This window comes from Corvus cornix, chromosome 3 (genome assembly GCF_000738735.6).
Source record: "Corvus cornix cornix isolate S_Up_H32 chromosome 3, ASM73873v5, whole genome shotgun sequence".
In the NCBI taxonomy this organism is placed as follows: domain Eukaryota; kingdom Metazoa; phylum Chordata; class Aves; order Passeriformes; family Corvidae; genus Corvus; species Corvus cornix.
In genome coordinates, this window is record NC_047056.1 from 956732 (window position 1) to 970193 (window position 13462).

General features: G+C 49.4%; 1 protein-coding gene across 5 annotated transcripts in view; it reads right to left on the reverse strand.

The window, feature by feature from the left end:
• The window catches only part of RALGAPA2 (Ral GTPase activating protein catalytic subunit alpha 2), a 93435-nt gene that overhangs the window by 30900 nt on the left and 49073 nt on the right, over window positions 1-13462 (reverse strand). For 4 of the 5 annotated variants that reach the window (XM_039569650.1, XM_039569648.1, XM_039569649.1 and 1 more), the window contains 2 exons: window positions 9875-10033; window positions 5713-5840 (listed from right to left, as the gene is read on the reverse strand). In XM_039569650.1, coding sequence (XP_039425584.1) covers window positions 5713-5840; window positions 9875-10033 — 287 coding nt within the window. The remainder of the gene's footprint in view (window positions 1-5712; window positions 5841-9874; window positions 10034-13462) is intronic. The other variant, XM_039569652.1, reaches the window with a different exon arrangement.

The window sequence follows — 13462 nt, forward strand, 5'->3', positions numbered from 1 at the left end:
GACTATAAAATAAACTGCACTGTTCCCACGCAGCCACCCCAGCAGTGCGCGTACAAGCTGTGCGTCTAACAAGGCACCACGAGCAGGTTCAGGGATGGACACGGAACAGAAAATAGAGAACTGTGATCCCATTGTGTCTGCACAGCACAGCGGCATGCAGCGTTTAGACCTGCAGAAGCGTTTTATACTCTTTAGACATGCACCGGCGGGACGCAGTAGATTCTCTGCGAGTCCATGAAGAGCTCTGTGAATGAGAGCTGAGGAGCCGCCTCCACAATCCCATGTAATGCCACCTAAAAGCTTTGCCTCGCATGACTTATTACAGGCTGGAGCAGATTAGAGGCATCGATCGCTGCCTGGAGAAGGTTCTGGCTGCGAGGAGGGAAGGCAGAGGAGACAGACAGCCTGGCCATCGATCGGCTGCGGCAGGAACCGCGCGGGATGAAGGGCAGAGCTGCCAGCGCCCGCCCGCGCAGCCCCGGCCCATCCACGGCCTCCCTTGGATCTGGGCACCCCTCGCCAAGGGCGGCGAGCGGGACCTGCTGCTGCCCCCCACGGACACTGGCCACTGACAGGCGCTCCTGTGAGCCAGGGCCGGCCGCTCGGCAGAAAACCGTCAGGGGCCATGTCACATAGATTGTCACAGCTCCTGTGACACATGCTTTAGAATTTCATAGCAATTTCTATCAGCATCGATATAGCCAGAGGGCACCTCTTCTTGGGATGAAATAAAGGGGACAAACTGTGAACCCTCTCTGAAAGGAGTAACAGGCTTTCCATCTCATTTCCCCGGTGCGATCAAACACTGCCTCGTACCCACAGCAGAGTTCCAAACCCCAGCGCCACAAAACACGCACTGAAAGGGACAACAAAATGTGTCTGACACCACACGAGCCTCCGAGAACATCTGACAGCCATTCACACAATTAAGTCCAACACAGTAAATACCTTTCTTTCCCAGATAAAGCAGGTAAGCAGATCAGGGACTCTCTATTAGGTTAATCAGAAATTGGCTTAAGCCAAGAAAGGGATTTAATTCAGAATTTGAAGCTGATGTTCTCTGCTTAATCTTCTTGGTTCCAGATATTAACACATCTAGGATATATGAGTATGTCAATATCTGGATGAGACGTAACGAATTAAAGCTCTGGGTATCTTTTGGTGTTGTGTGTTTAGACGGGAGTTTTGGCTGTACCCCGCCGAGCTGCCGGCTGGCACGGGTCAGCAGGCACACCACTGCCATGCCAGTGGAGAAAGCAGTCGCTCACGTACCAAACTACTTCTCCAGCGTACGGGCTGTGTTTTCCTCTGGCCCACAGAAAGGAGTGCAAACTGTGAGTTGGGAAATGGTGACATCCTGTGCTCAGATATTACGTCAAGAGTTCTCACCCCCACCGTGCTCGTTTGTGCTTGTTCCAATGCACAGACACCTCCAGCGCCCGACCTCACAGCAAAGCGGAGCACAGGAGCCAACAGGCAGAATGAGATCAAACCCCTCTGCTACCCATAAGAACAAACCAACTTATCCTAAAAGCGAGGTTTTGTACAGAGATGATTTTATAACCAGTGTGTTAATAAACCCCAACAAGAACTGGCCCCCTATTTACTCATTCACAGGAAGACATGTGTAGTAGCTCGAATTGCTAGGAAAAGAATTTAAAGACTACCAGAAATCACTGAAGAATGCAGGGAAGAAGCCCACTGGTGCTGGCACACGGGACACGCTCCACCTGCCCCAAGGCAGCTTACAAAGAGCTGCTCAAAGCTGAGGCAACGTTTCAGACGTGTTGGGATCTTTCCTACTCTTCTCTAAATTCAGTTAGCATCCCAGTCAGGAAGGACTGGGATTATGAGAGTTATTTGCAATGGTGGAGGAAAAAAAAAAAACAAACCCAAAGCGGTAAGATACTAGAAATAACAGTGGAACAATTTTCAAATTAAACCAATTCAGTCCAAGGAGAAAAGAAATGGCTCCATTTGGAAAGATAACCTGGGCAGTGAGAATTGCATTTCCCTGGGCATTCTAAGAGGAGCTTTTTGCTCAGACATCACTATCCCCAAATCCCAAAGTCATTTTGGAGACCAGGATTGAATTACGGGCCAACCAAAGTGCCTGTAACACCTGCCAAACTAGTTACATTTTCATGTCTGAAGGCTGACTAGCACCTGAGCTTAGAAACCGTCAGCTTAGACAGCAGCTGCCAATCAGACCTGTAAATACTTCAATCCAAAGCCTGGTTCCTCCAGTATTTATCTTCACAGACAAGAGCAGGTCCCAGAGAGGAGCTCTGCTGCAGCTTAGTGCCATGGCACTCCAGATCACACAAGTGTTCAAAAAATCCTCCCCAGCACACAGCTTGTTTTGCACAAGCTGGAAGAGCTTTCAGAGATGCAGCTTTACAGCCCTGCTCCCACCAGTTTTTGAAATATTCAGCATTACTGGAACCAGAACAGACCCTTGCTTAGTTATGGCATGTAATTATTTGTTTGCAAGAGAGGTTGTTCCCTCCTTTCCCCAGCAAATACAAAGGAGGCTCGGATGCACTCAAAAGCCTGCATAAATATATTCCTCTCAATTCAAAAACTGTAGCAAGCTTAATATTATTTCCTGTCCTTGTAAAATTTAAGTCACCTTACTAGTCATGGTTTTTGTAAGTCCCGGTCATATTTAAAGTCAGTTACTGCCTGAAAAAGCAGCCTGGAGAGGCTGCTGGAGCACATTGCCTCGTGCCCAGCAGTTACTCAAGGATGGCAAGAGTCCCAGTTAGCAGGGGCTGCAGCCGTCAGCCTCGGTGTTCCAGGGCACCAAGGAGGAATAAAATGTGAATTTGGAACATAAACTGATGCACAATCATCCCTGCCCACGGAAGCGCTGCGGCAGCGGCAGCTCTGTTCCATAGACAACTGAGCTGTGCTTGCACCACCCTGGGCCAGCTCCTGCACGCTGCCATCATGTGCCCTTTGGTGGACACAAAGAACCTGTGGCCAGAACAGCTCTAAACTGAAGTGTAAATATAGTTAATTGCTTTTTAATGAATCTCGTGCCCTAGTGAATTCCTTAAAACCAAAAGCGTTACATAAATGTAAGAGAAAAGAGATCTTAAAAAGTCTGACGTGGTCTGCCATAGTTACTTTCTTCATTTTCAAAGAGATTTCCAACAGAAAGCTGTATTTGGGCACGGCAGTGGAATTTGTGTCATCATGACCAAGCGGCTGTGGGCAGCGAGATGCTCCCGCGGCTCTGCGGTCCCGGTCCCCATGGAAACCGGACTCGGATATTGTCCTCCGCTCGCTGGAGCACCAAGTCGGGAGCCTTTTGTGCCTGATGAGATTTCTTCCACAACCTTCCAGCAACAGACCCTACAGCTTCCTCCTGACTCTTTCCTAATTGAGATGCAAATTAATCTCTGTGGCTGATTACACTTCCCTTACAGCCCCTGACAAGTGCAGCTGTAGCCGGAGTTTACAGACTTTCCAACAAGTGACTTCAGCTGTCACTGCTGGCAAGGCGCTGCCCCGGCTCCCCAGCACACGACCCCGGCCCTCCGCTGCACCACGCAGGGCAGCGACGAGGATGGGGCTCTCTGCGGGTACTTCACGCCCAACCACTGCTCCAGCCCGAGCACCACGGACGCAGCACCCCATCACCACGGAACCACTGACACCAGTTTGATCCGTTTCTAACCACACCACAGCCAAAAGGTCTTTAGCTGCTGACCCTTAGCAGGGATGTTTCCTTGCAACATGACCCACGTGCCAAAGAGAAGCTGGAGACTGATCCTCCTCAGCTCTGCCTCGCTGCAGCCTGCAGCCCTCATCCCAACTACAGTTAAGATTAGTGTGTGCCAAACATCAGCCCTTACTCTGCCAGGATCATTGCTTTCTATTTCTCCCTCCCACTCACGTTTTTTGAGTTATTTCCATCTCCAGTCTGACAAAGGCACCTTCATTTACTGTTTGCACTGCTTCCCTCCTGTCCTCCTCGCAGCAGCTGGCACAGCAAACACGGGACCTGAGCCACTCAACCCTTTGGGAGCTGTGCTGGACAGGTCCAAGCGTGACCTTCACTCATCTACATACTCACGTTCCAACTGCCAGCTTTAGTGTATCTCAGAGCCTTCGCTGCCTACAGACAGAATGAGTTATGGATAGCTTTCTCTCCTGCTCCAGTATCACCCTGATGGGATCTGCCCACCACATCCCCTTTGTCCCATTTCAGCAGCTTCTCAGTCCACTTCCATGTATCAGACAGACAAGTGGCAGTTGATTCACTACGGACAGCACTGGTGCAAAAGCAGACGCAAAAAAAGGCGGAAAAGAATGTGGGGACAGATGCTGCCTCAGACCCGCGTGGAGCAGCGCCCTGTGCTGTGGGGTCTGTGCTGCTCTGTCACCCCAGGGACATGCAGGGACCCTCAGGGACACTCCCTTGGAAAGCAGAAGCACGGCCAGCTGGTGAGTGCTGCTCACTCACAAAATGCTCAACGCCAAAAAACGGGAGGACTGCGGGTGGGAGCAAGGGGCTGGGATAGCCTTGGTCTTGTAACTGCTGCTACTTATGTCCACCTTACTGCACTGTTACTTTAGTATTAAACACTGAGAAACAGACAGATTAAGCTAAATTCTGCACAGCACAGTTTCAGGGATTTGTTCGATTTCTCTCAAGAAACAGAAGAAAACACGACGAGTCTTGACTCGCCCGTCAGGCATTGTCAGTCTGCACAACCACCACCAACTGCGTTTGCTTTACCGTGACTAAACAATTCATTATTAACACAAATCTACTTTTAATTTCTGATTGCTACTTCTGCAAAGTGTCCTGGATAAAACTTAGCCTTTAAAAACCCCCAGCTTTGGGGATACTCCATGTTTTAAAAATGTGCATCTCAAACTAATTCCTCGGCGTTCTTCCAAAGATCAAAACGTTCCACAAACTCTTTCAAAGTCATGTGATTAGAAAAATACTCAAACCAAAAGCTCCCCAGAGAAAGCAAAGTGCAGTGAGCGCTTGTCCTGAGGTAAGCGACGTGATTAGCAAAACAAGCTATACAACACATGAAGGCACTATGGGAAGATCCCAGAATGGGTGCAAACCAGTGCTGGCACTGTGGGTCTGTGCAGCACCCGAGAACCACAGTCTATGTCACAACTCCTGTCCCAGAGAAGCACATCCTCCAGCCACCTTCCAGCCACTGGTGGAAAACAGGCTCTGAAAATGCCCAAACACAGGCGTGGCTGGAATGAAACTGGAATTTGGGACCTGAAACATCCATACCCGAGGACGAATCCCATCTGTCTTATTAATGTAATGAGTCCAAGTAAAGTTAATTGGATAGGATAAGAGCATGGCTGAGCTCTGGCTATCAGCCCGACATACACAGGCCACAGCTTCCATCCGTGTCAAAGCAAACCGGGAGCTACCACTACTCACAGTCCAAAGCTAATTCAGTGCTAAGCTCAGGCCCACCAGCAGCGAGACAGAAGCTGCTGGTGACAGACTCCTGTGACGTTACCATTTCAGTTTTGAAACACTGGATGGCAGCCAGGTGTGAGCCGCTGAAAGCCTCGAGCGGGACGCGAAGAAAGCCGTGACCTTTGCCGATAAAATCAGGAAACAGGAAGGATTTTCATCCCAGCCTACCTCTCTGCAGGACGACGTGCTCCAGGTGAGAACCCTAGCAAGGGGAGCTTTGCCCCATGGAGAAAGGATACAAGCTCTGGTAGAGTGGGATGAGGGACTTGACAGCTCTGCTGGCGTTGATGCACGTGGCACAGATCAGGCTCGGCAGCAGCTTCGCAGTCACGATGGCGCCGTCAAAGAGGGGACCGAAAAACGGCACCTGGGCAGCCCAAAACAGAAAAGCAGGCTTCAGAACCACCGCAGGAGACTGGCACAGCACTGCGCCGTAAGGCGGTGCGACCACGCCGCTCCCCGCGCTGGAACTTGCAGCGTGACATTCACCCCCCAAGCTGGCGAGCGCTTAAATCCCCCACGACCGCCCTCGGCGCACTACACAGACACACACCCGCCTCAGAACGTTCTGCTGGGGAAGCACGAGCTTGGTGCGCACAGGAACTGAGTCCATCTACGGATTTGCAATCGACGTGCCTTTGGCAGCGGATATTAAGGGCTTCCTTTCCATCTGGGCTCCCAACAGGGGACCCTGATTCACTGGCTGACTCCAACACACTGGCAAAGATGTATTTACTTCAGATAATCCTCTACAAACTCCTTCCATGGACTTCATAGAAGGGAGTAAAAACTTGAGCTGGCCCAAAATAAGGAGGTGTGTGGAAGGCAGAGGAGATCACAGAGCAGGGACTCTCTCAGGGGCACAACACGGGGTCGGGACAGGCACAAATGGGCCCAGCCCAGCAGGTCAAGGTGCCCAAATGCTGCTGCTTCAGGGTCACCTCCAGAGGAAGCCCTGTGCGATGTCCTCTGGTGACCTAAGGCTCTGCAGATGAAGGCCACGCTACGTACAAGAGATGCTTTCTAAAAGTAAACTGTGTCCAGAACTGCAGACATGAAACAGACCTGAGCCTGTCAAACCCAGGAAATTTTGGTGTTTAGCTACGTAACTTTTAGTACCTACGGGTCCTCAAACTCATTTCCCTCTCACAGACTCAAAATGAAAAAACCAACTAAACCCAACTAAAGCCCTAGACAGAAGCCAGCAGCAATTATCAATGTTTAAGCTATGGATTTTTTCCATCTGTACAGAGGCTTATCACATAAATAAATACCCTCTATTATTCTTCTCCAACTGCTTGTGGGTGACTGTGACAGTCATTCAATAAATGGACAAAGGGAATAATATAAATCCCCTGCATCTAGGGAATTCCTCTAATTAGAAGTGGCAATGAATTACAGAAGAAATTTGGGTTTAATGTAACATCTGCAAATGACAGCTGTCTCTGCACACACTTACTCTGTCATTCCTTTACTTAAAATAATTACCCACCCCCCAAAAAAGTGTAAAATGTTGCCATAGCGGTTTTGCCTTCTTTTAGATTTTTTTTTTTTTATTCACTGCTGGCATTACTATCCAGGCAGTTGGAAGGAAAAGGGACAGAGGAAAGCCCGTGCCACCAAAACGATAATGCTACAGAGCGTCGAGTCTTTCCTCTTTGGGCAGCAATGTTGTTAGGTGAAATTCTTATCCCGTGCCCTGCCTAGAAGCACTGACAGTGGGAGAGGAGAATGTAGAAGCACAAAATAAGGAGGTTCAGTACATACCAGCATTAAAATGATACCACCACACAAATACCAGAAATGTAAAGTCAGATTAGCAGATGCTGCTGGGGCAGGGAAATTCCCTGCCGGGCTTTTTGGACAAGTAGGTTTTGCTTACAGGACTTGCTGTCACTGCTTCAAACCCACCTGGAGCTGGGGAGTGAGGCAGACTTCCTCGTGCTGCACTAGGGAATTCACAGACGTAACCCACGGACAAGGTGTGTGTATCCCACCCAGGGAGAGCAGCAGTGGAGCCGAGGGCTCCGGACACGCCGCGATCCGAGCGCTGCACAGCCGGACCAGGCGCACACAAAGCTCGGAATTATTCATTCCCGAGCAGATCCAGCAGCCTCACCGAGGGTCATTAAAGTCAATGGAGCTGCATCTCGTCAGCTTCCATCTGCACAGGGGCTCGGCCCTAACGAGGGTCGGGGGCGGGGGGAGGCCAGGGGAACGCGCAGGGCGCGCTCCCCGCTCGGCTCCGCTCCGAACCCGGCACCGCGCACCCAGCCCAGGAAAACAGGGCTCTGATGGCCACAACAAACAAACAGTCTGCTTTGACAGGAATCGATTTTACAAAACAGAGGGAAAGATCCCCTTCTGTGAGTGCTCCAAATGTCACCGCAAGTTATCCACGAAGCAAAAATTAATATTCAGCCCACTGCAAACACCTGCTTTGTTCCAATTTTTCCAACAGAAAAATCATTATTTCTGTTGCCCGCAGTAAAAGTAGGCAAGGTTAAATAAACCTTCCGAGCACAAAGACTTCCTCTCGACAGCGAGCAGCACTAGTTAAAAGAGTGGGGAATGGGTAAATTATTGTACCAAATGGCTGAGAATTAATCTCTGATGACGAGCTGCAATCTAACGAGGCATCTGTGTCCCAGGGAACCCGCAGCATGTCCCTGGCGGTATGTGCAGTGCGGAGCCTGCCTGGCATGCTTTGTCCCCTCTCACAGGCAGCTTTTCCTCTCATTGTTCCCAATATCCTCGTGCATCTGTGACGCGTGGAATGCATTCACACTAACAGACTTACTATTGTCTTCCCTCCGAAGCTTTGTCGGGCAAAGACTGCAGCACGGTTCCTGATAATTATATTGCTTAATTAATCAAGACAAAAAAAATTTGCAAATCATTGCCCGGTTGCCAAGCAGGGAGATCAAAAATGAAAACAATACAAGCTGAAGCAACATAACAAAAGTAACAGCTATCTGATCAGAAATTCTTCTATAATGAAGCTATTAATGCTAAAGCGGTTAATGTTAACATTGCTCCAGGTGTCTCTACTTGGCTGCAAACAAAAAGGCTAACATTATGGATATAAAAGGCCAAATGTTGCCATGGATTCTGTAACCTGATAGAGAGGACAGCCTTTTCATTCGATTAGGGAATGCAATTTAAATACCAGGGACTGAAGCCAAACAACAGACATTTCTCTCTGCAAGCCTCTTTCATTCACCCTGGGGTCAGTAGCTGGTGAACAAAAGGTCAGCCACACTTGCCCTGGAAATGTCTGGATTAATTTTATTACATTGTAATGGTTTGTACTTTAAATGTAGGGATAACACTAAATTTCCAGTTAGCTCTTATCCTGGCTGCCCGTCGGGTGGCTTTGACCAATATGTAAGGTGACACAGCTTTTCGCCATCGCTCCAGAGACGTCTCGAGCCTGTTCCTAACACTCGGCTCTCTAAGTTCCCTGATGGAACGCTAAAAGCTAAAATGCTCAAAAAGTAAACTGCAGAGCTCAACACGAAGTATAAAAAAGCCCCAACAACCCGCTACTAGAAAATTTTCAAGTTTGAAATGTCTACTGACAAACCCCTGGTTGTCAACATCTAACAGCTCCGTCGTTTGCAACTCAAAAAACACTGTCTGCAGCTGGTGACAAGGGATATGATGGAGGCATCTAGAACAGCCGGTTACTCCTCTGGACAAATACTGTCCCTCGTATAAGGCAAAAGGCGTTTATCACACTGATTACCTTCACAAAGTATATTTAATGCATATTTTTGCATCCATGATGTACCAGACAAGCACTTGCAGAGGTGGCTTTTTTTTACACCCGTGCACAGATGTACCTACACACACATCTCTGACGTTTTGCAAAAAAAAAGGCATTTTTTTCCAAAAGCTGTCTCAGCTGCGAGCCTCCCATACTTTGTTTGGTGACAGGATGTCCAACGCCCACACCATCCCACCCAGGCAGGAGGCAGCGACAGCCCCGCAGACGCGCGAGGCTCTGCACGGTACCGCGTGGGCAGCACTGACCCAGCACCACACGAGGAGCTCGCCTCGGGAGCAGTTCGCTCTCGCTGCCTCGGAAGAAATTCACAATGGTGCTAAATACTGTTCTTCACCCAGTAACTTCCGCGGGCTGGGAACTCTGAAATGCTTCTCTCAGTGCTAAGTGTGGCTATAAAATGAATGAGCAGTCACTGCCAGCACCATTAGTAACTCCAGTTTTAAAGTAAGCTCATTGCTCAGCTCATCTTTCACCCGAATAGCACAGACTGGTTTTGTACTCGCTGGGGAAAAAGCAACCCCCAGACTCTAAGCCACCGAGCCTTACTTGAGCAACGCAACTGCTGCTGACTTGCACAACACAGCAGAGCCAGTAGAGCACCCAGAACGTACCTCGGGTTTCTTCATGATCTCAATGAAGAACATGTGATTCTTCATGGGGTAGATGACGATGAGGACGTCCCCGAAGTCGGTGGGGATGATGCCCCTGCGGTAGTTGCGGGTGTGCTCGGACCACACGATGTGAACCTCATCATTTCCCAAGTGACGGAGCTGCAACGGCAAATTGGCTCTTTATTAATCCGAGCGATAACCACGCTTCAGGAGGGGTCACGGCTCACAAATTGAATTACAATGCTCGATAGCAGGAATATTTCATTACGGAAAAAGTTAAAATATTGTTTTTCTCCAGTTGCTCATGAAAGCATCAGCTCAATAATTTGCTTCATTTAGAACTCATTGTTGTCTGATGGCTTAATTAAGTCATTATCAAACTAGCCATTAGCATGATATGTAAATGTACATTACCTACAGTGATTTAAGATGGAAAACCGAATTACTAGAACAAAGCATTAACCAACAGAGCATTGTATTCCAGCTAAAATAAGGCAGCTGTCACAGAAATATGAAATGCCTTGACTCAGAACGTCAAGAAACTGCCTGTCATGAACCACTATAACTGAATTTATTATCCACAAGCATCTCCTCGCTGACTGTGTCTGGAGGGGGCTCCTGCTTGAAACGTCAGCAAAATATCTGGGCAATGCGAAGTAGAGGAGAATGGGGAATACCGTGGGAGTTACACCTTTTCATTTGGAGCAGAATTGCATGAAATACAGATAAAATTTAAACATGACATCCGCAGAAAGCATCCGAGAGCCTCTCTGTGTGTGTGTGCGTGTGTGTGTTTGCTCTGCTGCTGGAGGTGATCTAACAGATGGCAAAAACTATTTGGCAATCACGTACAAGCCTCGCACAATGGTTTCAACTGTAAGCTTTAAAGTTAAAATGTAATCCACACGCAGAATGCCAGCTCCAAGCATAAAGAGAATTTAAGTCCCACTTAGAGCTTAAAAGACACCCCCCACCCTCCAATTTGGTGCTACCCCTGGAACAATGTGCACAATAGACCGAACAAAGAAGCCAAAACGAAGCTCTGCTACTTCACTCTGTGTGGGGGGAGAGAAAAAAGGGAAGAGAAGGTGGTGGTTTTCACTGGTAAATAACAACTAACACCAGCATGCTTTGGATCAGCCCGCACTGCGCTGATGAAACTTCCCTGTTCAGAACCAGGCAGTGCCTTTAGAAGGAAAACCTTTCACTCCTACGTATTGGTGCCAAACTGGACCCCCTCAGTCACGAGAGAAATGTGGCAAAACCACACTGTGAAAAATCAAAGAAAAAGCTACAACTGTGACCTTGGCTTACAGTTCATATTCCAGCAGAACCAAGTAAAGCTCCATTCACAGAAGGACTGAGATCCTCAGCTTATTTTAAATGAGACAGAAGATAATAATTGCGTTTTATTTACACCCATGAGTAGAAGGTAATTTTAGCTCTGTTTGAAGAAAACATGAACCATTTTTGTCTTGAAAAAACACGGGAACATTAACAATACTATTATTAGAGCTTCTTACGCGTACAAAACAAGTAGAAGTTGCTGTTCTGGTGGTCACCTCAATAGCTGTGCAGAATCCCAGTAAAAACAAAGGAACACACAAGAAAACATGTGTTGGTAATGCCACAGGCTGACGTCTACCAGAGGAAGCAGGAATTTACACACAGGGCAAAATCCTGATCTCACTCTCCATGACCAGGTGCAGCCAGGTCACCTCCAAACTGATTAGAAGCAAGATGTCAAGTTTAGTCTTACAAACCCCTAAAATCCATCTGGTGAGCAGACTTTGTGCACAGCAGGTCCCAGATGCTGAGGGTGCCTGGCCAGGCTGCCCCGCTCCAAGGACGGGCCCAGCTCAGCCCAGCTGAGCTCAGTGAAGCCCCGGCCAGGGATTTGCGAGGGCCCACGTTTGGAGGCTGAGCCCAAGCCAGCTCTGGCGCTGGCTTCCCAGCACAGAGAGCCCACAAAGGTGGCACCCAGCAACCTGTGCTGTAGGAAGCCCAACAAGTAAACGTGGACACGGAATTCCGTAAGGCAGTGCCGCTGCCTGGTTGCAGAGGGCAATTCACAAACCCAGCTCAGCTCTTCTGAAGAAAAGGCTCTGTACTGCCATGCCTCCTATGGCTTTTGAGGTGAGAAGCAGCACATACTGCCGAAAAAAGTCATCCAAGCATGTCCAAATACTGCTTGAGGGACCCTTTTTAAAATCCCAAGGAACTGTTCTGATAATAATCAAACACTTTGTACTGATACTGCAGTCTTGAGAACAAAATTCAGTGAAGAAGGGAACTTAGCTGAACCAACGCTTGCTGTGCTCATGAATCCCTAACTCTGCCACGATCCCCACTGGCGTGTGCCAGTGACTTGTTCTAGAGCTCGAGTTACTGCCCTTGTTTCCAAGTCACACATCCTTAAGCACCACAGCTACAAGGTATAATGCTACAAAGAAAAAACTGGCATTAATCAAAAATACTTGTTATTGAGAGATAACTTCATTGATAAAAAGCCGTTATCATAATCTCATCAGTGACAATAAGCCAGCTGCTATTTCCCTGTGTTGTTTATTCAAAACAGCAGCTGTGGGGCAGACTCAGTGCCCTGAAGGACTTCAGCAAGTTGTGCTGAAATGTTCAAAGCCCCACGGCTGACGCATGCCGAGCCAGAGCTCCAGGCTGCTCTCTCCACCAAATTCAGGGGTGGAGGGGGGGAACAAGGAAAAAAGCTACACCAAAAAAAAATCCCAAAGCAGCCACGAAATCAGATCGGTATCAGAAGCAAAGCCCAACAAGAGGCTGGAACGATGGCTCTGCGAACGCGGCGGGGAACGGCAGCCCTGGCAATGGCAGCGTGTGCTCGGCGGGCGCACAGGAACGAGCCCAGCCCGGCTAACGGGGCCCCTGGCCCGGCTAACGGGGGCCCCGGCCCGGCTAACGGGGGCCCCAGCTCGGCTAACGGGGGCCCCGGCTCGGCTAACGGGGCCCCGGCTCGGCTAACGGGGGCCCCGGCTCGGCTAACGGGGGCCCCGGCTCGGCTAACGGGGGCCCCGGCTCGGCTAACGGGGGCCCCGGCCCGGCTAACGGGGGCCCCGGCCCGGCTAACGGGGCCCCGCTGTCCCTCCCGCGGCCCCGGGCGCGCAGCTCCAGCGCCGAGCTCCGCGGGTGCCCGCGGCCGGCAGGCAGTGCTGACACTGGTCACGGTGCACACCTCCGGCATGACCTCCTTTCCCTGCTAATTGCATTACACAGCCAGCTGGCTCCAGAGAGGAGTCGTCTGTTTGACGGAAGAATTCCTGCTTTTGGGGAGGCAGGGCTGCTACTTTTGCTAAGTAACAGTGGGGCCTGACATCCCCATTGTCTGGCTGACTGTGTGCCCATCCTAAAATCTAAGTTTTATTTGTAAATTAACCAAGGAACTTCCTGCCAGAGCAGGGCTGCCTGGAGGACTGATAATGTGTGCCTTTCATTCCCTTTCACTCTCACTGTATCACTGCCAATTTGTTTTTCTGCTGCTCGCCAGCCCGAGGCCATAAAAGCCTTGTAAGACATAAGTGCAATTATAGTCCTGGAGTCAAATGAATTGGACAA